Source organism: Microcebus murinus, chromosome 8 (genome assembly GCF_040939455.1).
Source record: "Microcebus murinus isolate Inina chromosome 8, M.murinus_Inina_mat1.0, whole genome shotgun sequence".
NCBI classification, from domain to species: domain Eukaryota; kingdom Metazoa; phylum Chordata; class Mammalia; order Primates; family Cheirogaleidae; genus Microcebus; species Microcebus murinus.
Window position 1 is genome coordinate 23,188,382 of NC_134111.1, and position 27,845 is coordinate 23,216,226.

The 27,845-nt window shown below is 31.7% G+C and overlaps 1 protein-coding gene across 2 annotated transcripts in view; it reads right to left on the bottom strand.

The window, feature by feature from the left end:
• LRP1B (LDL receptor related protein 1B) overlaps positions 1–27,845 on the bottom strand; it is a 1,745,675-nt gene that overhangs the window by 215,182 nt on the left and 1,502,648 nt on the right. For both annotated transcript variants that reach the window (XM_020288518.2, XM_076005497.1), the window contains exons 58-60: positions 23,411–23,533; positions 20,711–20,892; positions 11,983–12,182 (exon numbers count right to left, since the gene is read on the bottom strand). In XM_020288518.2, coding sequence (XP_020144107.2) covers positions 11,983–12,182; positions 20,711–20,892; positions 23,411–23,533 — 505 coding nt within the window. The remainder of the gene's footprint in view (positions 1–11,982; positions 12,183–20,710; positions 20,893–23,410; positions 23,534–27,845) is intronic.

Genomic DNA, 27,845 nt, shown 5'->3' on the forward strand with positions numbered 1-27,845 from the left:
TAAATCCAACTTGACATCAGGAGGCAATGCCTGCTTGCCTGGGTGATACGGTACATGGAAGTCAGCAGCTTTCCAGCATGTGGAACAGGGCAAAGAGGCAAAGGTAGGATAACTAGAACTACCTCCAATTAATATTTTTCATGTTTTTTTTCATCTAACACAGCTCCTTGCTGATCAAAAACCATCAGGAATATGCATTCCCTGGGTAATATGGTACAAACTATTTAACATGACTAAAACATCCTTTGTCTTCAGAACAGAGGATCAGGATGCTCACTCATAGTTTTCCCCGATATCCTTTGAGAAGGATAAAAGTACAACAAGATATTTAGAGAAACTAGGGCATGAATTAAAGTAGCAAAGTATGAAAAGCAGAAAAAAAGAGATGAGAAAGAAAAACAATTAGCACTGAGAAATGAGGTAAGGTTAAACAAAGGCTACAAAAATGAGCAGGCTGGTAAATAAACAGATAATAAAATTTACGTGGTTTACCATGACACAGAAAGTGAAAGATTCATGACAGTGGTAGTGTGTGTGTGGATAATGAGTTCTCCTTTATAAAAAGTAACCAAGAAAGAGGACAGGAAATGGCCAGGGTACACGAATCTTCAGAGAATGACTGCTGAGCCAGAGCTTTATAAATACCCCATCAAAAAAGACTGTACTTTATATAACCTTAGGGCCAAGGACATTTGTTCTTTGCCAATAATTATGTTCCTTTCACTGTTACTATTTGCAAATCTTTTTTTAAAAATAATTATTTCTTCAGAATCTACAACAAGAAGCGCTACAAAGTGTTCCATTTAATGTTTGCCTCCATGAATATGTTGCCTTCCTACTCTTTTTTAATGCAATCCTGTTAATAGTAACAAACAGTATTACAAATAAAATATCAGGCAAAAGGATCCAAAATTATTGTTCAAGACAACTGAAGTATTAAGAAATGACAGGAACAAAAGGCATAGCCAACATTTGCAAATGTTATGAAAGAATATTGAAAATATATTTTTCTAATAAAAAATATCATGGTCTTTCTGTGAGATTTTGCATGAACCAAAAATAAAGTTCCTCCATTTAATGCATGTGATAGTACCCAGCAGATCTGAGCTCACACTGCTTGGGAGTCTACTATACGAGGCTGCCTTTTGAGTACTGATAATGATCAAATGTTCGAACTAAAGTTATGTGCCCCACCTTAGTGTAGTGGTTTATACCTAGACACTCAAAGGTTTAATTCTTTGAAATGAGTGTAATGCATTATGGTGAAGTAGAGAAATTATTGCTGTATTTAGAGATCTTCTTTAGATTTAAGTCATTATTAAGACATTAAAGATATCCATGGCCCATCATTTTCTAGTATTTCTTCTATTTTTTTGTCTACCTTCTCAGCTCAAGTAATATTTTCTCTATATATAGATTAGGAATATTATATTTAATACAATTCAATCCCTTCCCCTCTCTCATCTAATTTTAAATGATTCATAATAGAAAGTCATGTATGGCCATTTCAATATTTAACATCTAAAAAGAGTATTCCTGTTAATGAATGTGAAGTTTTGTGAAGCAAACTGTGAAAATTATAGTACATTCATTTTGAAAGCTAGTCTTTGCCTAAAAATATTTTTGCATGATGATGACATTGCTCTCCAATCTCTGAAGTAAACAAAGCAATATTGCTTCATGGACTTGGTAAAAATATATTCCTGTTGCTTTGAAACTTTCTAGGCCTTTCTGCTGATGATACAAGCCTTCACAGGTACTTGGAAATGTGATAGACTGAGCCCGACTGTCAGTTCTAAATATAATAGTTATGATATTATACACACATAAGCACAAGTAATGTGTTTGTTAGAGAGTCCTAATGAAAATTGAAGCCTTTAAAAAGCACTCTGCCTTTGGGATAGATACCAAGTAGTCATTTACACGAATGTAGTATCTGATTGTTTCTCATTCCTGCTATTATAAATTTGTTTCAGTAATAAAAATAAGGAAAAATGTAACATATTAAAAGTATTTTCAAATATGTTCTAGGTCGTCCTACCAAAAAGTAGAAGTGAGTGAGGAAATTGATATAACAATCCTCCTCTGCCTTAGTTCCAACCTCAGCCAAATTCCTGTTAAAAAAAATGTTACAAAATCACTGAAAATAGAAGCTCTATTCTATAGACAAGGACATTGAACAACTGTGTAGCAAAGTAATGTGTCTAAATTAAGGAGTTACTAGACATGAGGTGAATCTATTGGTTCCTAATCTGCTTTTCCTTCGCACACACTCCACTGCCTCATATTTGGAATGAATGAGGCTGTTGAAAATGACTGAAAACTCAAACTAGAGTAATACTTAAAATGTCCCTGTTTTTAAAAGTATGTGGAAAACATGACATTTGCAAAAAAAAAAATCTATTTAAACATACATCCAGTGTAATGTAACACGTCCTATTTAAGGGACAAAACTGAAATACAAGATTGACACTGAAATCCTAAGACTTTGTAGAAGTGGCAGTTAATTTCAATTTATTTTACTGGTTCAGAAACATTTCTGTAGTAACTGAATTATATTTTGCTTCTTTCCATTAACTTTTATTGTATTGTAAACAACAGCACATCAACACTCTTGGCATAAAATAGCCTGTGAAGTCTACTATTTGTAATGGACTGTGAATGATAAGAATTTTTTTTAAAAAGTACTAAAGTACAATATCTTACCAAGAAAGAAATACTCTAGAATATTGTAAAATAGTGGAGGTAGGAAGTGGGAAGTGTTCACTAGATTTTTCTCCTTCTTTTTGGTGAGCTTTGGTGGATATCTAAATTTTCTAAAAACATAAATGCAACAGCTATTGAATTTCAGGATATATGAACACAAAATATTCCCTTTGTCTTTTTCAGTGTTTTTGTTTTTCCCTTCAGAACAAACTTTTTAAATATATTTTGTGCTGTTTCACTGGTAGCATAATGAGATCTGTATTCCTTTCCCAACATTAATTAGACTAACTGCATGGGTTATGATTTGGATTTTCAAATCCAACACAGAACTGCCCCTCACACCACCAACTGGATTCCCAGAGCAATAAACAAACAATAGAGTTAGAGTATAATATTGACACTTTAATATGAGGCTCTTCAGGTCTAAGGTCTAGAAATGTTTATCTTTTAAATGAAGAGCTGTAGTCACCATAATTATATAAAATTTTAAACAATTTGTCCACAAAATAAAAGAAAGTTCAGTGATAAACTATAGTTCAGACTCATAACCAACTATTACTCTTCAGAGAAATTAGCAGCTAGAGAATAATATTTCCAGTGTGCTGGGTAAAATATGCACATGACCAACTGATTTAACACAAGGTTAAATCATTCTGTGATACTCAGAAGAGTATTCTGAAAAGACAAATTATTAGAATTAAAAAATTTTAAGAATCAAGGTCAAATATACATTTTTCTTAGTTTGTCCTTTTATTACTACTATTTACACAATATTTTCAGCCTCTTATTTGCCAAAATACTACATACTTGCCTAAGATATCTCAAGTTCAATGGCACAACTAACAGAAAATGGGAAAAACTAAATCTGAAGTTGTTCAATTTGATGTAAGTAGTCAGAAAGAATTTTATGAAATTTAATTTTCTTTTCATTAAGTGGAAAACAGAAATCTCTAAGTTAAGGTAGATATGCAAAGTTATTGCTAAAATATTTTAGAAGGTATTTGTAACTTGTGCTTTATAAATAATCTACTCGGAAAAGGTTGTATTTTTTGGAATGCATCAAATCAATGATAGAAGTTCTCAAATTTCAGAAAATCTGTGACATGAATTTTCAAAATAAGTTTTAAAAGTTTTCCTATATGCATGGGATGTAGTTAGTTTTAAAACAGCAAACTCTGGCATTAAACTATTCCATTAAAACAGGGTCTGAATGTTGTTGTCCCCCCCAGATTCATATGTTGGAACCTAATATCTTATGTAATAGTATTAAAAGGTGGGAACTTTGGGAAGTGATTTTCATGAGGGTTCTACCCTCATGAATGGAATTAGTGGCCTTAAAAAAGAGGCTCCAGAGAACTGCCTTCATCTTCCACCATGTGAGGACACAGCAAGAAGGCATCTGTGAAGCAGACAAAGCCTTCACCAGTCACCAAATCTGCCAGTGCCTGAATCTTGGGCTTTCCAGTCTACAGAACTGTGAGTAATAAATTTCTGTTGTTTCTAAATTACTCAGTCTAAGGTATTTTGTTATAGCAACCTGAACAAACTAAGACAGAAATTGATACTTGAACGTGTGGAGGTTGCTATAACAAATGACTAAAAATGTGAAGGTGGCTTTGGAACTCTGTGATGGGCAAAAAGCTAGAAGAGTTTTAAGGTATATTGCCATGAAAAGAGCCAAGAGCAAATCTGATGAGTGCTCACAGGAAGAGGAAAGCTGTAAACAAAGCCTAAATCTTCTTAGAGATTTCCTAAATTGTTGTGATCAGAATGTTGGTAAAAATATGAACAATAAAGGCCATTTTGATGAAGTCTCAAATGGAAATGATGAACATGTTGCTGGAAACTGGAGGAAAGGCAGTGCTTGTGGTAAAGTGTCAAAAAAGTAGATTGAATCATATTTGTGTCTCAGTGTTATGTGGAAGACATGACTTAGTGATAGAATGGGATATTTGACAGAAGGAGTCTCTCAGCAAAATGTTAAAGGAGCTGCTTGGCTTCACTTCCCTGCTTATGGTAAGATTTGAGAAAAGAGAAAAGAATTAAAATTGGAATTTATGATCAAAAGGAAATCAGAAATAAAAAGTTGGGAAATTCTCAGGATGATCATCTTGTAAAGAATGAAAAAAGAATTTTGGGAAGATAACACTACAGGGTTGGCCAAGCATTTAATAAAGAGATTAGCATGGACAGTGGAAGTCTAGTGCCACTCATCAAGACAATAGAAGAATGATCTTGAAGGCATTTTGTAGATCTTCAAATTTGTTCTATCTATCACAAGCCCAGAATGCCAGGGCCTTGGAAGCAGAACAATTTCAAGGTTCTTCTCCCTACATTGAGTGCAGCACTCTTTAGCCAGCCTAGCTGTGGCTCAAGCAGCCCAGATGTGGCTCAAGCTGCTCCTCTGGAAGGCACATATGGTGAACCTTGGCAGAGTTCTCATAATCCAATTCTACCAGTGTGTAGAGTACACAAGCTGCAAGAATGTGGCTGCCTCCAGTTAAATTTCAAAATATGCAACAAAGAGCCTTGAGATCTAGGCAGAGAATTGCCATAGGGAGGGACCACAACAGCGAGCTCTCATTAGGTGAAACCATGGGTTTGGGCTCACCTCAGAGAATCCCCACTATGGCACTGCCCAGCAGAGCTGCGGGGATGGAATTACCCCCAAGACTCCAAACTGGTAGATTCACAGGCTTGTAACCAGCCTGGGAGAGCCACAGACACAAGACTCCAACCTCTGAGAGCTACAAAATGGGCTATACTCAATAAAACCATGAGGGTGGGGCCCCTAGGAGATGTTAGTGTCCAACCTCTGCCCCACTGTGTCCAGAAAACAGGACTTAGAGTTAAAGAAGATTCTCTTGGAACCTTAAGATTTAATATTTTCCCTGTTGAATTTTAGATTTGGACAGGAACTATTACCTCTTTCTTCTTTCCTATTTCTCCTGGTGGGGAACAGAAATGGTAATTCTATGCCTATTACACCACTGTATTTTGGAAGTGCACAACATCTTTGATTTCATAAACTCATAGAGAGCAGTCTGCCTCATGAAGAATCATACCTTGAGTTTCATTCATATCTAATTTTGATAATGTTTAGATGAGACTCTGGACTTTAGACTTTTGAGTTGGTGCTAGAATCAGTTAATATTTGGGGGGCTATTGAGATAAAATAAATATTTGCATGTGAGAACATAAATTTTGGAGGCCCTGGGGGCAAAATGCTATGGTCTGAATGCTGGTGCCCACCCCTCAACCCAAATTCAGATCTTAGAACCTAATACTCAATGTTATAGTACTGAGAGGTGAGGCCTTTGGGAAGTGACTAACCATGAGAGCTCCAACCTTATGAATGGGATTAGTATCCTTATAAAAGAGGCTCAGAAGATCTCCCTTCCTCTTTCTGCCTTGTGAGAACCAGCAAGAAAAAAACATCTATAAAGTAGAGAATAAGCCCTTATCAGACCACCAGATAATGAATCTGCTGGCATCTTGATCTTGAACTTTCCAGTCTGAAACTCAGTATAAATTTCTGTTGTTTACAAATTACCCAGACTATGACATTTTGTTATATCAGCCCAAACAGACTAAGACACAGGTGTGCATTTTAAAGCTAGATTGTTGCTCTTTTCACTCCCCCAAAGAAACAAAAATATTTGGATTTGATGAGATATATGCTTCACTTTATGGTATTATATTCTCGTGGCTCTAGTTTTGGGTTTTTTTTTCCTTATATTTTATGCAATTTATCTATGTCCATTATTTAAACCAATCTGAAGGATTTCAGGTATGGATAAACCTTTATTTGTATAGGTATGCAGCCTCAACACAAGTGCTATAACTGTTGCTATTTAAAACTGTCACAAATAGGTATCAATCTTTAATTATCTGTTCAAAAACAGCGGGGCTATGTGAAAAGTGGAAAATAAGCAAGCTCTAGAACCAGGTAGATCCGGTTTCAAATTCTGATTCTCCTATTAGCTTTACACAAATTACTTAATCCCTTCTTTGTTGAAAATTAGCTTTAACAGTACTTAATTGCATAGCGTTGGTTGATGGAATGATTAGAAGGGCATACGTTGGATCAAGCACGGTCCTTTGCCTTCTAATAAAAATATATGTTTGTAGAAGGATGGATGGCTACAGTTCTTGGAACTTCAGTAGGCCAAGAAAATGTCTACTGCAAAAAAATATATATTGTGTAAAACATCTAATACAATGTAATACTGAAGAATAGAGGTTTTCTCTTTCCTCATTGACTTACTTGATCAATTCACAAATGTCCATCTTTAAAAGATGGCAATAACTTTTATGATAATAACTCAGGGAAACCTGGGGATTGCATTTGTAACTTAATAATTTGTTTCATCAAGGCTAAATGAGGAAATGTTTGATGATTATAGATTTTGAACCTGTCTCATGCTTAAATTGAAGAAGAATGAGATTAAAACTCGGGATGTGGCAAAGATTGCAACCATGTTGTTTTATCCACTTAACTGGAGGCTTAAAATTTTAGTTCTGAAATTCCTTTTCATGTCATTTTTTCCAACATTCTCTTTCTACAGATGAGGCAACTGAGGCCCAAGGAAATTAACTATACTGTTTGGGGTGAATAAGCTAGTTAGCAGTAGATCCCATTCCAACCTAGCCATGATTCTTAGATTCCCAGGCTTCTTTTGAGATCCTAAAGGTTTACTTTCTTCAGCTCAAGGAGAGCTTTCACTTAGAGATCTATACTCCAGTAATGGTTTATTATTTCTTATCCAAAACCAAAGCCCAAAATTCTTTGAGAATGGTTGTGGTTTGGGGATAGTAGGGATCAGTCCAAAATATACGGACCTACGAGAAGAATATTATCATTCATATATTTGGAATCATTCTGTGTTTGTATAACAATATATTTAAAGACTGAACATTTCTATTTGGAGACCATCCTATCCTCCAGTTGCCAAGTCTCTCTTTGCACCTATTTACATGTTTAAAGAGAAAGTAGGTGAAAAGAGTGTTACTCATTTGCAATCTTTAGTCTAGGTATATTGTCAGTGTTTTAAATACTTTTTAAATAAAGACACAATAGAGGATGCTTAACCACATCCTTAGAATGCCTCTTTTCCTGAACATGTTAAAATCAATGCATCTGCCATCAGAACGGAACTTTGTAACTTAGAATTTTTTTTTTATTGAATGTCTAGCTTAGTTTTGTACTTTCAATTCTTTTAAAAAATGTGCAAATGTATGTATAACAAATACATCATCAAAGTGGGAGTTATTTTCCCTGAGCAAACCGTATAATATAAATCATTCACTTGATAGTTATAACTCAACTACCAACATTTCTGGGATTTTAAGCTTTTATAGATCTCTCCTGTTTTATCTGCTAAGTAACTATTGAATCTAACATTGTATTCCCATTCTCACAGCTATAATCATGTCACCCATTTTGTCCTAAAACATTTTAACAGTTTCTAAATTGGTTGCCCTTCCAGGGTCTTTCATTGTCCATGATGTTGTCAAATTTAATAACAGTACTCCATCAACTAAACATCATCAATGGCTCCCTATGACCTAAAGGATAAATTCCAAATTACTTAGCATACAAGCCTTGTTACAATCTGGCCCCAATTTGTCCTTGTTCATCTTGTGCCATTATCTCCCTCTTATATGACTTCCAGTCATAGCCAAATTGTGTAAACCCCATGCTGTTTCAAGACTCTATTACATTTTGGCACATGCTATTCCCTCTGTGTGAAGAATCCTTCCTATGTTTTCCTTATATGGAGAGGTTTTGCTCAATCTTTCAGGCTGTTCAAAGATCTCTTCACTTCAGCAAAGGCTTTTCCTGCCCACACTTTTGCAATATTTGCATATTCGTCTAACCCCAATCTAATTTATGTGTTTACTTGCATATCAGTTTATCCCACTGGGCTGTGCTTTGAAGACTGGGAATTATAACACGAGGGCCTAGCATAATGGGTGAGACAGAAAGATGGGTCTGTGAATGTTGAATGAATGAATGAATGAATGGGCAGAGCTAAAGGGAAGAAATCAGAGAAATGAAAAAAAAATGATGTAATTTAAAATAAACTATCCAACTTAGGCATTCAATAATATATATTTTATTGTATTATATTATATTATTATTATATTGTGTCATATTATGTTATTTTAGTGAAAACCAGTAGAATGATCTTTACATAGAGAGAGATTAGAACAATGATTATGTGATTAAGATTGCATTTAAAGGTTCCTAAACTAGTACACTGACTAATGTATTTTGGGTTTTTGGTTTAATATTTTAGTGTGATATATGGAGATTTGGTAGGAGGGTGAATTGGGGGAGAGAAGGTAGCAGATAAAGAGGATGGAATTTCTCGAGCAAACTTCAAGGCATATGTGCCTTGGATATAATCTAAACTTTTGTTTAAGTCATAGAATATAGAAACTTCAGAGGTTATTGCACTAGGCAAATACTATAAAATAATGCTTCATTTGTGGAATTATTATGTAGTTTACATCAGAATGTTTTGGGGTGAAAAAACCTTTCTAGACCATAAAGTCCTATTCGAGGGCTAACTTTCTCCATTATTAAAATTTGGTTCATGTGAAAGAGCCATTACTCCAAAATTTCTCATACACTTTTCATATTCTCAAATTATTTTGTCATGACTGGCATGTCCTATCCTTCAGATGAGCTCAGCCTCCAGTTTTCATGAATAAAACACATGAAAACACAGATTTCATTAATAAAACAAAGAGGTTAGTGACCGAACTGATACAAAATTATTGATATAAAAGGTCTTGTTTTCCACCTGCAAATATGCAACTAGAAAACTGCAGCATTTGCTATGTCTTATGGGGCAAAGGCAAGGAGTAGAATAATCCAATTATTTCTTACAAACACAGTAAATTAATAGCCCCTTTTTTCATTGGTTGTGGAATTGGCATAATTCAGGCTGGCTACAATTAGTACCTCATTAGTAACTACCAGGTAATTATTGGACTACATTCAGGTATTGGCAGATGCCTGATAAGACACTTAATGAATTTTTCATTAGTATTTCTGAGAAAGCCTTCAGGAGAAAATATTTCTGAAGGCTGAAATTTTTTTAACTTTCCTTCCCAATTGAACCTCAAGGTATTTTCAAAAACAAATTTAAAATTTTTTAATAACATTATACAAAACTATTTTCCAGTGAAATATTTTACTATTTAATAAATTCAGTACCATTTTTCTCTGCTATACATGTCCCTCTACCCAAAGTCACCACTGGTACCATGACTGAAAGACACTTTGTTTATATGCATTTAATTTTGTATTAAGTTTTTCAAAGTATTGATCACTACATATGTGTTATTATTTTTAAATAATTAGAAGATGGAGTCAATAGTTTCCAATAGACCTAGCACTTTAAAAATAATTTTTGTTATTAAACACCAAAGGCTCAAATGAAAATAGGTACATATTTGATGCGGTAATATGTTTTTAAATATTAACCTACCTAACTTAAATTTGTATAAATTTTACTGGACAGTGAAATTTTATCACAAACTAATACATTAACAACTACCTATCACTTAATATGGATGCTAAAAATGGACAGGTTCATGGTTACTTAGCGGAAATACACATTGCCACAATAAGACTTTCAATTATATCATCCAAGAATGAGGATGGATATTTCATTGTTGATTCTTTGGGAAGGGATATAACTTCTAAATGCTAGGTGTGATTTCAGTTTGCCAACATTAATTTTGTTGTAATTAAAACCTTAAAATGATCTTTAATTTTGCACTTAAACTGCATCCTGATGAGTTGTTTTTTTTTATCTCCATCAATAGAATTTCTACACCTAAGTAAATGACTCACCTAACTACATTTCTTGTACCTAACTACATTTCTTGTACTTCCACGTTCTTACCCTTAAGATAGCACCTCTAAAAACTTCCTGTCAGCATTTCTAGTTAGAAGAATGTCTTTGTTTAAATGTTAAGTGAGAGGAACATAGGTAAAATTACAAAATTTACAAAAATTACAAAATTGTGAGACTTCAATGCCATTTGCCTCTGTTTTATTTACTTGTTTTCATTTTAAACTAATTGGCTTCATCCTTCTAAAAACTCTATGCTAGCATGAGTTGGCAGGGTCTCACATAAGGATTAACAATAATCTTCTCTCCCTTACTATTTCTCATTCCCTCCTCCTCCAAATTTTTGTGTGCTAAGCTTAGTGCCAGAGAGGAAAGCAATCTGTCAAGTTAAACCATGCTAACATATAGGGCTTTAATTGAGACCTCTCTTTGAAAGTTGTATTTTAAGAGATGTTTGTAAATAAAATCACCTGATAACAAAAGTGACATTAGGTTACTAAAGATCAATAAAAATTCATCTCCCTTCTTCATTCAAGGATAAATCTAATTTAAAAAAAAAAACTACTTGCATCTAAAATGTTTGACGATTCAGTTGAATCATTTGTGGTTTCTGGTATATCCACATCATGTTTATTTATACCTCACTTTTTCTCTATTATGTCCTTGTCTGTTACTTTTCTTATTTCCATCATTCTCAGTTTTTTTTCTTTAATAAGCCTTCTCCCCCATGTATAATTTTAAGGTTACCTTTCTCTATATCTAATTCTTTCACTCATTTGTCTTATACTTAGAGTTTTGTTAATCTACTAAGAATTAAAAAATAGAAAGTACCCATAGAATTTTATATTCATTCATATTAACATTATTTTCTGAGTGTTGAGTATTACACTATTTTTGAAAGCTACTTTTCATGTTAATTTTGTTGCTACTGTTCATTAGATAACAACAACTTTAATCAAGTATTATATATAGCTTAATTTATAACTTTTAAATAATATTTTCATTGTCTGCAAAGAACATTTTATTCTGCTCTTAAGAAAACTCAAATCCTACCAGATTACAATAATAGCCTAATGTTTACAAGCAAATATCTTTCTATTCCAATTAAGTTAAAACATATGTACATATTAATTTATAAGACTATTACCATTTACTAGAAAAACTATTTAGAAAAATACAATTAAAGGACACATTGATGGTGTGAAAACAATTTTATGCATAAATAAAATTTCTGAATAAAAATATCAAATTTATTTATCAGTATTATCACAAAGGAATATAATAATGTAACCTTAAATTAAAAATGTGTTTGATGAGAGAAAGCATAAAAATAAGAATACATATTTTTAAAATTAATATTTTATGTACTGGTAAAATACTGAATCATTAATGCTACTCGACCAACCTTTGTGTCTATGAGATCCATCCATGTTGCTAAATTCAATGTGATTTTCATCAGCCCAGTAAAGTCTGTGGTTGACATAATCTATAGTTAGTGCCATAGGCCTAGAAATCTTGGTTTCTATGACAACACTCTGATTGGTTCCATCCATTCCAACACGGCCAATGTGAGGATACTCACAGCAGTCAATCCAATACAAATACCTAGGAAAGAAAATCAATAAGCATTTTGTTTACAGACACTCCAAGAGCAATATATCATATTTCACTTTTTTGCTCAACTATTCTCAAATTAATTCTTGGTATTTCTCTAAATTCTAGCTTTTAATAAGCATACTATGATACAAAATTTCTTATGATTTTTTTATTAAACCTCCTATGGTTTGAAATAGTTGCATTATTTTAAGTATTTTTTTAGTGTACTAATTCATATATATAACAAGATATTTTTACAAGTGTTAACAAATTATAGATGTCCAAAAGTAACATATGTAAACTTTCAAAAAGCACCTAAAATGTTGAAGGAATAAAACTATCACTATATATATATATATATATATATATATATATATTTTTTTTTTTTCCTAATCTATAAGAATTCAGGAGGAATCATGGAGGTGCACATTTCATTTGTTTGAATACACATTGTTCAACGTGGTAGCAACTAGCTAAGGCTATTTAAGTTTAAGTTTAAACTTAAGTTATTTAAACTATCACTATTTAAGTTTAAACTAATTAAAATGAAATGAAATGAAATGAAATGAAATGTTCCTCAGTCACATTAGTTATATTTCAAGTGCTAATAACTGCATGTGTTTAGCAGATATCATACACAACAGAATAAATATAAAGCAATCCCATGATCACAGAAAGTTCTGGATGGCACTGATTTAAATTATGCTTGTAGAAGTTCTAAAGTCAGACATTTCAGGTGCAGGGGAACAAAGAGTAAAATAAAGAAAGTGATATTGATACTAACCATGTATCTATATAGTTGTAGATAATAACTTGATATTATAGTTATTGATAATAACTATGATTAAATAGTTAATTATAATCATACTATTAACAATGTAATTAGGTTGGGTTAAATATATAACATTGTACCCCATAAAATGTAAATAATATATAAGTAACAGATTACTTAGAAATTTATATTTAATTAAGACATTTGGGTTTTTTTTCCTCCAAGTAGAAAAAGTGACTTTATTTTTTGAATATATTTTCTTATCTATATAATTAAAGACTTGGGTTAGAGGATCTTTAATATCCTTTTCACATTCCAACTCTGAAATTGAAATCCATTAAACCAATTAGATTGTTCTAGACTTAATTCTTCCTTTTTGTGAAGTATAATCCTTGACAATTAATTCTTCAGATTTAAAAGATGTATAATTAAAATAATTTGACACAAAAATTATTCTACATTGTTTAAAAACTGGTATATTTGGCTTAAATTTAAAATGTTCTTTAAATGAAATTTTTTTCTGATGAATTCTAACAGATAATTATGTCTAGATATTTTAACCACAAACTAAAAAAGAAATAAGAGTTTTCAGGAAATAGTACTTATCAAATATGAGGCTAACCTACATAATCATTATAAAGAACACATGCATTTTTGTGTTGACATTTTATGGATATGAATAAAAGTATAGATTATAAAGATAATAAAAATGTTCTTGGATAGTTAAAATATCATTCAAGTACAAATTAAGCACGGGGCTTAAAAGGAGAAATATATTCCCAATAAGGACAAAACAAAAGGTAGAATTTTGTGAACAGAGATTCAAAGAGCTCTGAGAGTCAAAACCTAAAACAAACTTGCATCTGGAAATTCCAAGTCCACATCACATAGAGCAATATTGGAATTGCTACCCAATGCTTTTGTATAACTAAAGATGACTATTAATTCTAAATATATTTTGAAAATCTCAAATCATTGAGTAATAATATTAAGAGATGCCAAGCCCCTTAGAAAATAATGTTCTGTTTCTTTAAATCTTGAATTATTTTTAGAATGTTTTTCTTTTAAAATATGAACCTATGTCATTGAAATACATCTGTCAGGAAAACACATAATCTATTCCTTTCAAATGAAGGAAGCATCTTGGCTATACTTGTCTACACTAAGGAAGAAACTGAATTAGAAATATCCTATATATACATCTTGTCTATATTAAGGAATAAACTGAATAAGAAATAAAAATGAAAAGATATTTTACTGTGTTGAAATAAAACATAACATTCCTCCTTGCCTTACTGACTCTGTATCATGGCAACACTAACATATTAATTTTTTTCTATTAAGTGGGATATACTAGCTTCCCTCATGAATATTAGATATGATTAAATTTATTTGTGTTCCATACAGCATATTATGTCTTTAAAAACTGCATATAATAAAATAAAAATTTTAAAGTAAGGAATAAACTGATTATTTCAATGATTTCTGTAACATTAAAAAGAACATATGCAAATTGGTTTAATTAAAGATAGTCTTCATATTTATATTTAGCCATTTACTCTATATGTGCTTATACTTGCAATTAAAATATCCCAAAAGTGAAAAAGAGTTTTTTCTCCATTAAATGCTGCCAACAAAAGTATTGAAAATTATTGAATGTGAATAATAATGTTTTTAAGTCATTAAGTAAATTACAAATTTCAAATAGTCTAACTTCTAATTGCAATTCTAAATTTCCATCTGTATCATGAACTTTTTTATCTGATAGTCATATCAGTATTGTGAATCAAGACATCAAGAAGAGAAAAGGCATATCTCATAGAGTACAATATCTGTCACATCACTCTCAGTAAGTTTGATGAGAGTTCCAGGTCTGAAACTCTGTTCCTGGCATGAAAGCCCTCCTCTATTGGCTCAAATGTTCTTCTCCAAATTACTCCCCACTCTTGAATGTATGAAATTTAACTCTAGTCAGAGTTTTTAGTTATAATATCACATATTCACTTCTGTGCTTTTATCATATCATTTGCTTTGTTTATGCCTCTTTAAATGCACTGACATGTTCATTCAGACATAATATACCTTGTGTCCTCTGCTCTTCACAAGTTTTTCCTTGATTAGTATTAGTTCACATTTTCAAAGTAGGTGACAAAATCAAATATATATGAAAATGCTTTATTAAACAAAGTAAGCATTATCTTTTTTATTCTAGAGCTTCTCAGAGTCTTCAGTATGCTAAATGGCATCGTGATTCTCTAAGAGGAGCTGTAGTATTCTTTTTTATGTCAGATAGTTTTGGGTGACAGATTGTGTTTACCTAAAGCAGTTCCCAGAATTACTGCACCAGGAAACACACTTTGAGAAGTTGTGTTTACCTCTTCCTGGTCTACAGAATTTCTTTTCTTTATTACATATGTGATTGAACAATATATATACACTATCATGCACATAGGAACCCACAAGTAGTAATGAGGTAGGTTCTGAGGCCTCATAATCAGAGAACCTTACTCAATAAATCAGTGGTGGAACATCTCCAAGCCCCAAAGACACTCTTAAGTGCATAGAGAACCATATTTTGAAACAATAATTAACAGAGCCATATTAAGTAGCACATAACTCTAATAGGAACATAAACATAAAGAGATATGACTTTTTCCTTCAATGAACACTCAGTGAATTCAGTAGAGATGGATGTAAAACAAATGAAAAAAAAAATAAAGCATATTAGGACTAAAGTATTTTACTATGGAATTACTAAAGAGTGAATGATAATTTTATTTAAAGGAAGATAGCATGAAAGAAATCTTGTGCTTACTAATAGTTCTTTGAACCTAAATCTTATCTTCATAACTAGCTTACAAAATTCTTAAGAACAATGATCTTTTATTTCTTTCAAATTTTAAGACAAAGTATTAATATAACTTAATTGAATATTTTAATTCAGAAACAGGTAATGTTGCTTAAGGCTTTCAGTGATAAACTGAGACCATAAAACGTTATGTGCATTGTCTATTATGATAGTGATACAATTAGAACAAGGACTCAAGTTTTTAGTAGATTTGTAGACTTCCTTTTCTAATAAGCACTATGTAAACTATGAAGCAAACAAACCCTAGAAACAGACTATTTGGGTTCAAGTCCCAGGTCCTCCCATTACTAGCTGTGTGAAACTGGGAGAGTGGGAGCTTTAATTAGCTTCCACGAGCCTGGATTAACATAACACATAGGTAGAAAAGAGGTAATTACAGTATTTTCTCATTGGGTCACTGTGAGGAGTAAATTAGAAAATATATGGAACAAACTTAGGACATTGATAAGAATTTAGCATGTGTCCAGCAAATATTAGCTATTACTCTGCCCTAAGTATGGAATATGAGTATTAATTATTTTTTAGTTTAGTAATACCCACCTACTAGATTACTTATTGCATCTGGATTGCATGTATATTATGACATGGTTTGCCTGAATTTTATGTATGTTATTTGCCTATTTAAGTATTTATTAACCAGAAGAATATTATGAAAATACTCTACCTCATTGAAGAAATGTAATGTTTAACTGTACTCAGGTAAGCATAAGCCTTCATAAACACAGGATTTATTGTGTATCTCTCAGTAAGAGGTAGCTAACTTCTTATGGCTAAATATCATTTCCTTTCCATATTTAAGCCTGATTGTTATACTTTTCAAATTTGTCAAAAGGCCTGCACTAAACATAATGGTAATTTTAACTTCTTGAAATGTAATCCCTAAAAAATTATCTGTGTCAAATTTGTTGTAATTATAATAATTAAAGCTGAAAATGAAAACTTCAGTGACAATGTAGAAAGAAGAGTTTAAAATTGCACCCAAATAATACACAATGTTTACTCAAGAACACACATAAAAAATTTAGGCCCCAAAGAGTAGCTATTCTGCAAGTTATAATCCAGTGTAAACATATGAAAAAAGTCTGCTTATAACCATAACAACAGGCCTTGGGATGTCTTTTATAATTAAATATAATATAATATATTTCTTTAAAACTAATTAAGTAGAACTTTTTAAGCTTTTACTGTTTTTTTTTTTTTTTAATTCAGGTAATAAATTTAGAGAAGCTTCTTCTACCTGCAATTATTTCTGATTTTGAATTCAAAATTAATCATTTATATTCATTCTCTGTTTTTGCCTAAATATGGGAATACTGAAATTTGCTTCTAGGATAGATTTTAAAATTGGTACAAAAAAAATTTTTTTTATGTCACTGTATAGTTTAATGAAATATCTCTGTGTTTCCCCTACAGAAATCAGAAACTGAGTTTTCGCCCTGGTATGCCTTTCATTTCATCACAACAAATGTTCCATTATGACTCTTCTCTTTGAAACATGCAGGTTATTTACATACCAATGAATTGGTTTGTGCTTAGGTGCAGGTACAATGTCCCTATAGCAATAACCCCCTGCTCTTTGTACATCCAGTTACCCATTCATTATTTTCTATACAGTGAATTTAACAGTCTCTGTTAGGCATAAACAATGATTAGGACATGGCTTTTGTGCTAAAGGAACTCACTTTCCAGACGGAAAGATAAACATTTACATTAAAAATAGTCATATAATATTAGATTTACTGTATGTGGTGACCACACAGACATGATTAGGGAATGTTACTCAGAGTCTTGCCTGATTTATTTGCATTATCATTATCCATATTGGCAATAATAAATACAAATACTGAGTATATAATATGTCCTTCACATATTTTCATTAATATATATTTCAAATTTAAAATAACACTTATTTTCTTACAAATTCATGAATAGACTATTAGAAAAGTAAAATAAATTAAAATATAGCTTTAAATACAAGGCACACTTGTAATGATTTAGGCAATTTTCTTTATTTCCAAAAACTCATATCACTTATACTAATTTAAAATTTTTTAAAAGGATATTGTTAAAGTGAAAAAAAGTACAGGCTTCAGGGTTCTTTTTTCTTTATCCCTTTATTTTTATACTCATTCCTACCTAGAGTAATGCCAGGTATACACTAAATGCTAAAGAAATATGAGTTGAATAAATGAATGAGTAGATGACTTTCTTTCCTGTTAATTAGGAATATCATACATTCACTTTAATGTCTATCATAATGGTCTTTTGTTATGATTAACTGAAATGACATCTTAATTATCCAAAAAGATAAAATTATGCATAGCACAGTTTTAACATTAGTTATATTTCCTATTCTGTTTTAAAATGCTTATACATATTCTGCATAAATTATAATTTTTATAAATATTAAATGTAAGTTATTATAATTACCCTAAATTCATAATAAATTAGAACACTCATTCTCAAACTAGACCAGATAACAGGATGATTAGGATAAAATTGTGAGAAAAATTAGGATTTCAAATGAATTTAAATATAACAACTAGAAGATGATCTGTCTACTTGCATCTTCTTTATTTGTTCCTACTAACTGCTAGATCCAAAGTAATGTTGTGATAATTAGCATATTATTATTAAAATATGGAAAGGAATCCCAAATACCTTCTAAAAGTTTAGTTGCTTCATAACATTAGATAGCCTAATGATCCCTCTTCTCCCTTAAACAAATCCTTGCTTTACCCTTTACTAAATATCAAGACAGAAATCATACTTTTCAAGGAAATGGGTCAGTAGTATTGATATATTCAAAACATTTACAAGTCATAGTAGTAATTTGATATAGAAAAGTTCAATTGCATTTTTATTAAATAATCTTATAATTTAAGCTGTCATTTTTGAAGCAGAATTACACAATATTTTTTTACAGTTATAGCATTTTCAGCCTGAGCTCATCTCATAAAAAGTAAGTTCCAGGTTGCCTATTGTTTCACTCTGGGGAAATAGGAAAACAGCATGAACAAAAAATGTGCCTAAAATTTTATCTATTAAAATAAGTGGCTTTAATTGTTTCATAAAAAGATCCAACTCCTATCTGTTTCTTTGGTTATAGTGTAGCATATCCATATCACAATCCAAACATTATCCAAAAATAAAATCAAGGGAGTCATTTATATCATCTATAATAATTTAGTACTTGGCTATTTTAATTGACATGTTTAATGAGTGGGTTTAAATTGATGATAACTTAAGGCTGCTTTTGGTTTATAGGATAACTCTAACATGGGAGAAATAAAATGTAAACCTAGATTCACCTGCATTCACTAGCCTAAGATATATTTTTTGCTTAAATGGGAAATTCCACAAGACTGTTATCATCAAACTAATAATGCTTCTTTCATTTGAAAGTGAAGCATCTTGAATAGCATGAAATGAGAAGCTAAGTCAGCCATATTGATTCTGAAGGAATAATAGTTTGAACACTCAAAAATAAATATTTTCTGATAAAATATTAAATGTCAAAGAAATTAAAATAGTCGCATACTTATGAATGAGTACATATGATAGCCAAATTTAGTACATTTAGCCATTATTTCTTGAAACATCTATAGAAGCAGACTTGTGATTCTGTTTGAGTTAAATTGACACTCTTTTGAATCTTCCATTGCTATGGTAAAGAAAATATCCCAAAAGGTAACAAAATGATTACATAATTATATACTGAAAAGTTAAAATGTGCACATTACCTTGGAAACCAAAATACATTCACAGTACAAATATTTTTCTATTAGGTTCTGCATTTATTCAAATTAATGTCTATAATTTAGCTACAAAATATACTATAACATTATCACTTTGCCAATTATAAACACGAGAGACCAAAGAACATAGATACAATACATTAGGAAGAAGCAAAATCTAATTGTTGCATGTGGTATGATAAAAGCAGTGATTTGGTGAAACATATTTTATGAATGAAATTAATTTAGACAGAGGAATAATTAGACCACTAAAGTTATCCTAACACTTGCTACCATGAATATGTCCTATTTTAAAACATCCAACTTTCTTGAAATTTATTATTTTAACAAGTATGCAGGGCAGGTTGAACTTTACAAAGATCATTTCAGGATATGTAATCATTCTAAATTATAGTGCAAAAAAAAAAAGAAAAGAAAAGAAAAGGCATGCGTTCTCTACCTGCCAAAACAACATAATTGAAAGTGAATGATAATGGTCATAACCTATAGGAATTTAGCGAACATACACCAGACAGCTTTGACACCTTAATATGCGTTCATCCCTCATCTGAAATCTCCAGCCTGCTGTCCTTGATGCTTACTTGACTTTTCTCCATTCTCACAATAGAATGTAAATGAAACACAGCTCTAAAACATGAACATTCCCCAATATCTGCACTTAATTTTTCTTCTTGAGGACATTGATTATGCACCTTGTTATTTGTTATCAGTGGATACTGCTTACGTCTCCTGCTATAAAGTGGTGCAGGAATTACATTATCCATATTTGTGACTACCATAAACACTGCAAAAGATGACCTAAGAGTCTGTTCTTAGTCTGCCTTCCCTCCAGGATTTAAAAACACTAAAATCAGTGAAATCTGTATGTTTTATTCATTTCTGCAATAATTTTTTGGTCAGTTTTAAAAAACAGTTGTGTTTAAAACTTTTTTAAAAATAGTGACTGTAAAATCCAATCATTTTAACTTATGTCTTTCATGGTGACAGTCATATTGGTGTTTTTGATTTTTCAGTAAGAATTTCTACACATTTACACTTTACATTGGATTTCCATATTATTGATCTACAGAACTACATTTACCACAATGGATGTCATTCATTGTCTTAATATTTAAGATTTTTAACATTTATTACAAACCCAGCTCGAGGATCTAAAGACAGGTCCCTGGGAAACTTCAGTCTTTTGCTAACAAGTATAGTAGGGTACAAGCCATTGAGTTTAGATACTTCAATGATCCTTTTTTCTGTGTCAGACCAGTAGAGGTTTTTTCCAATCCAATCAACAGCAAGTGCATTAGGGACCGCTGTGTTATGCACTACCTAACAAAATAAGAATTAAACAAGTTAACAGTGTAAATTCCTGGAATGAGAACTGAGCAATTGCTTCTTGATTTTTACAGAAATATAGAATTCTATTTAAACATTAGGAATGAAATTTAGGTTAGAGAACAATTGACCACAATACAATTACTTTCTCGTCCGTGAGACATTACCTAATATGTAATTAGGCCCCCAGAAATTGCATATTGGTTTATGAAAAACAAACAGAAAAACGGAATAAAAAGCTGTTGAACAATTGCACAATTGCTGATCACATTTTTACATTTTTGTTAGAGTTTATTTACTCATCCTCTTAAAATGAGCAACAAAATTCTATCACACACACACACACACACACACACACACCCCACACACAAAGATTTATTGATATTATTTCTCTTTAATAGATTCTAAGGAGATACCAATAGTATTTGCCACTCTCCCAACTGCTTTTGTCCTGTTTAAATGACTACAAGGACAGAAGAAAACACAAATGAGAACATACACAGAGTATTTTGAACCTACCCAAAGAGAAGTAACTCACACAACTGCTGTTATTAATTCTAACCCATGTTAATACCAAATATAATAAAAATATGGGTTTTGCATGTACAAACATGATGCATATAAAATGGTCAACAATTCTTGATCTGTATTACTGGCATTTCTGAGTTCTCAGTGCTTTTAGGACTATATGAAAGAAACAATTGAAACTTCAAGCTATATAGAAGCCAGTAGTTACATAGAGACAAGAAAATATTAATGAAATCTTAAAGTTATCATTTTTTCCTAATGTTAGCAATAATAAATCTATAAATAAAAGTGAATATATGAATATTTGCAACAATTAATAACATCAGCTTCCTGTGTTGAGTTGCAAGACATCTTTTCTTCTTTTTCCCCTCATATTCCAAATTTGGAAAATAAGAATGGCTGATTATTCAAAGGAAAATCACTGAATCAGTAATCACAAGGAAAGAAAGACATATTTCACAATCTGATGTAATGACATAATTTAGAGTAGTAATGGAATAGATTGGAATGCAAAATATTATTTTCAAAAAATATAAAGGTAACTCAAAATTATAAATGTCTTGTAATAAAATATATGTGCCCATTAATACATCAATGGATTAATAAAATGTGGTATATGTATACCATGGAGTACTATTCAGCTATAAGAAACAATGGTGATATAGCACCTCTTGTATTTTCCTGGATAGAGCTGGAACCCATTCTACTAAGTGAAGTATCCCAAGTATGGAAAAATAAGCACCACATGTACTCACCAGCAAATTGGTTTCGCTGATCAATATCTAAGTGCACATATAGGAATAACATTTATAACATTTATTGGGCATCAGGCCCGCCAGGGGAGGGAATGGGTTGGGTATATACATACATAATGAGTGCGATAGGCACCACCTAGGGGATGGACATGCTTGAAGCTCTGACTCGGAGGTGGGGAGGGGAGGACAAGGCAACATATGAGCCTAAACATTTGTACCCCAATAATATGCTGAAATAAAAAAAAGACAGCTAAAGTAAAATAAATAAAATATATGATCAGTTTGAACAATGTAACTTTCATAGTTTTTATATAAATTGTCAAGGAATTAAATTATGAAAGAAAAAATAGGCTTATTTGTTCTATTTAGCAATTGGGTTGGCTAAAATCAATCTGCTTATCATTAACATTTTATTGTACAAACTATCATTAAATATAGTTATCTTGAATCACCTGAACCCAACTTACTGTTTGTTTCAGCATTGCATATGCATACTTTAAGATTTCATTAATATTTTTAAAATTAATTGCTTCCACAAAAAATTTCTGTATATTACAGATGGCTACAAGAAAGTTAATTGATAGATTTTTATTCACCGAAATGTAAAACTTCTTTAAAATATATTTTACTGCATATATATAGTACAAACAATTTGATTTTAAAACTCAGAATTACCTAAAAATTGTAACAAGTAGTTCATATCCAGATTGTGACATGGGTTGCGTGTGATAGAATTATGACAGAATTGTAAAGCTGCCTAATCAGAACATTCATAATTTTACACAAATACACTCGATTATTTCCATCTGTAGCACGTTAATTTTAACAGTGATATAACTTCAACCTATACTCTAATATTTAATTTTTTCAATTACAAATTCTTTGGCTCAACTTTCCGTTTTATTTAAATCAACACAGTTGGCTCTCAGGCACTAATGATTCAAACCATAATCATCCATCACATTTTCTAGGGTCGTGAATAGGTTCCAAATTTTATTTCCTCAATTTTATTGTTATATTATTGCAAGTAATAGTGTTGTAATGAAACGTAAGAATAAAAAAATCTCATCATATTTAAAGTATTTATTAACTACACTGTACAAATGTGAAATTGAAACCAACCTAATACATTCTATGAGTAATATCATTGCAATCAAATAACATTTTCTACTCAGTTCAATCATACCAATGTAATGTTCAATAATCTCATCATTGTAATATCTAGTTACCTTAACGTCACTTCCATTTAAACACATTCTATTGATGCGGCTGCCATTGGGTCGGCTAGAATCAATCCAATAGATGAATTCTTCTCTGTAATCAAAATCTATAGCAATAACATTGTTTAATCCCTAAAAATAAAAAAAAGAATATGTTTTCCATAATAGTTAACATAAATCACTATAAATTGTTTTAGGAGTTCATAGAAATCATTATCTCCCTTTGAATCTAAATAGTTATATTTATTATAACAGATAGCATTTGTGACCAATTCATTTTAAAAGTATCATGTGGTTACATTTTCTCCACACCAGACCATTAAAAAGATATATAATTAATTTGAAAATATTTTTCAAATAGGCCCCCAAATTTTGGAATGTTTATAGCCAGTAAAATGGGGGAAAAACCTACTTTTAAGGAGATAAAGTAAATTTTCCATTTTAGGTTAATATTAAATATAACTTTGATGCCATTATAATCTGTTCTTTCAAAGAGCCAGGAAAGAACATACATATAAATTGGAAAGGTGGGAGATCATCTTATCACACAGGGCCCTGGATAGCCATCTGATGAATCAGAAAAAAGGGTTAGAAATTTTCCTACCCAAAATCTCTTGTCCCAACAACAACATAAATGAGCTTCCTTTTTCATTCTTCAAATGGCCCCTTAGGCAATATAGTGTTATATTAGAATTTAAAAGTTACAACCTTATTTGACCAAGGAGAAACTGGGTAATCAACATCTTTTTATTCCACATGGTAGAAACATGAGGAAATGTTTCCCTTCAGACTCATGGTTATGCATTTTTTAGCAGGTAACAAAACAGAACACAAATTCAGCTGGTGGGAGTCTGGATGGTATAACTTTCGATTTGGCAGTTCTGCTGTTTGATTTGATTTGAGGGTTGTACATCCAGGATTTGGGAATTTCGTTAGCTGCAGAAATGTTCAAATGATTTCTTAGGCATACGTTTAATTCTCCCCTATTGTTAAGGCTCATAGTTTACTGCCTCAATGGACTAACAAAGCTCAGGTCAATAATTGCAATTGGACTGACTCATTTTGAGGCCTGAATAGTTTATTAAATATATATACATTCTGTGGATTAGAAAATAATTAATGCTATAGACACTTGGTAAAGCCCCAAGTTGTTTTTGTCATATATATTTTTTAATCCAAGTAGGGCTTACTTACAGCAATATTCACCCTAAAGTTACTGTTAAGTGTCAAACTGTTTTAGAGGATCATTTATGAGTAGTTACTGTCATGTGGGTAAAGATTAGCATCTTCAGGGAGAGAGTTGTGCTTACTTTGGTTTGGTTTGAGGGATAAGATAGAAAAGAAGGTAATTCTTGGATCTGAGTTCAGTTCCTCTATCTATTCTGAAAATTCGGAATTTGATAATAATCATAACACTGCCTTATATTTATATAGTTCTTTATAAGATTCAGGCCAACACTAAAAATTACCATTCAAATTTTCTTTCTCTCGAAGGATATCCAAGACTAAGGATAGCCTGTGTTTAGAAGCAAGTCAGAGGATGATGTTCTGGCTGATACTGTTTGTTTTGTTTTGTTTTGTTTTGTTTTATCTTCTCAGAGTGGAGCTAAATTCTAATAATGGTATTACAATTATGGGTTCAAATCTTACACTTTTATTTGTCTTAACATGAGCAAACTGTTTTCCTTGAGCCCCCAATTATGAAGAACCTGAAATAGCCTACCCCTATAAAAGCTCATGCCATTGGTCATGAAGTGAAAGAGACACAAGGCAGTAACATGAGTTAGTGTAAATTCCTCACTAAATTCAAATGAATAAATGCAAGTATCTTTCTTACTAACATTACTAATCAAGAATAATGACTATAAATGCTAGTAAAAGGGCAACTAATATTCAATTACAGATTCAAAAGATTTATTAAATATCCACTCACATGCTAAATACTAGAGACCTCCTTAACTAAATGCACTTAAACATACATATCTAGGAAGTTATCTTTGCAAAATTAGTCAAGGTTCTGGAATATAAATTGAGTATGTTCCAGGCAAGTTTGAAGAGAGTTTAATAAATCCATTTCAATAGTTTTCTATACAATATCCTTTCTGTTCAAATGCATTTCCCTCTAGAGCATTAATATAAATGGTTTAGGATTCTGTTATGGCTCTGCAATTCATATGGCTATATTAGAAAGCTTTACAGGGAAAATGTAGAGAGAAACTTGTCTCTAACTTTTGCAAAGACTCACCCACAATCCCCAGTCAGAGAAGAATTATTCTATTCCTTTTCTTACAATAATCAATTTAGATAATGAAAATCCAATTCCAAATTTAGCAAGTCAACTATAATAAATTAAAGTTGTAAATGCAGAAAAATTGAAGCTCTGAATTCTGACATATCTATCTAACCAACCTGGTCATTTTTCTACAGCTTTACCCTAATCCCCACAGAAAACAGTGCAATGCTCTCTTTGCAGAATCATATGCAAGGAACATTAAAACAGCCAGGGGCATGGTCAAAATAATGTCTGAAAACTAGAGTCATCCCAGTGGTTTTAGAGCTGAAAATTGGTTTCATCAAAATCCTATTTGCTTCTTTCATTTCTGTAGCTGAAGATTTGCACCCTTTGGTTCAAGATGATTAATTTAGGAAATTGTGTTTTGTTTCTTTCTATAATTTTACTAGAATAAAAGCACTGTTAGAATTGAATTGGATAACATATTGGAAAGGTGCTTGATTAATTTTTATTCCTGAATTCCATGTCATTAAAGTACAGTTTCTAAATATGGCATATGAATTTAAGTTATAGCTAGTCTTGCTACAATTATGTTGTAGAATATATAGTGTAAGAAAAATTATACAAGTTGCTATAACTTCATGAGATTTTTACTGATGACAACAAAGAGAATAAAATTCAAGATATTAGGGTAAATCAATCTTCCTAATCAGCTACACATAAAAGTTCCAAATAATTAAGGCAAGGCTGTTCTGTTGTTTTGGCTGAGAGAAAGTGTAGAGAGATAATTACGTCAGTGGTCTACCTCGTTCTGCATATGCAAACAGAATCTCTGGTAAAAAACATAATGGTTTCTACTGCCTAGAACTCCTTTAAAATTTCTATAATGCTGTGATGTAATTGTTGTTAAAAATATGTTCCCTGACAAAAATGATACATTTCAAAAAACCCACAGGCAAAACTGGATGTAAGGCTTGTCTTCAGTTCTTTGGGTTTCTATTTCCTTACTCCATGGTCACCATTAACAATCACTGTCCAAAGATACAGGTGCTCAGAGACTTCGTGACTTTCCTCATCTTCCTCACTGTTTGTTCATACCCATGAACACTACACTAAGAAGAGTATCTGAAACTCATCCCCACTTAGGTATTATTGACTGGCATTAGCCTAAAATGATACCAGCAGGAAAAAAGAGCTATACTAAAATGTGCATTAAAGTGGTTTTGTTATATGTAATAGACTTAAATGATGCATACAGAAAAAAATCATTTTGTCTCATTAAAATCAATTTATGACAACAGATCATCCATGAAAGGCAACAAAAGTGATACCAGTAGAAATGTCCTGTGCCACAGGGTTGGAAAATAATGCAAGGAGCTGTCACTGAAACTCTGTTATAGTTCTTTCATGAAGACAATGAATATTGTTGCTATATTAGTTAAACTCATTGTTCAACTGAGCTTAGAATACAGTATATTAGAGAAAGAACGTTCTCCTGTTAAAATGAGAAGCACATTCTACAAGGTCAGAATGCAAAAAAAAAAAAAAAACAAAACCTAGTAAAGAAAAAATAAACATGACGTTTTTCCAGAGACAATACTGGGAAATTAATAAGCAAAACACCTAACTTGGAAATTTTACAGGGGTTGTGAAGACATATCCCAAGAAAGAGCCATGATTGTCAATATCTTGTAATTTTGATATACGTTTATAAGTGCACTATACAGAAAAAGACATTAATTTAGAGAATGTAGGAAACTGGGCAGCAAAAAATTTTCCATCTTGAAGCAGTTATGTGTACTTAAAACTTTATCCCTATGTATTTATCTTATATTATTTATCTCTTAAAGAGATAGTTGTCCAATTATTATATTTTAATAGCATTCTGTTTAGTTTTTATTAATGAGAAAACATTGTATATTTTACCCAATCTCCCAAGGATCCATAATTAGAGAAGCAGTACAATACAGCGGAGGTCAGTGACACACTCCAAACTAAGAGCAAAAGTCTAAACCTCACAGATATTCAGGAATAAAGCAAATACACATGTCACAAGCACATGGACAGTCTGAAGACTCTGGTGCATCTGAAAGCATACGCTATCTATGCCAATGTGGCAACCACAACACAGTGTGGATTGTGACCAACCAAGAATGAGAGGCCAGCACTGCTACACTTTCCTATTTTTTTCATGAGTAGCCAAAAATCTGG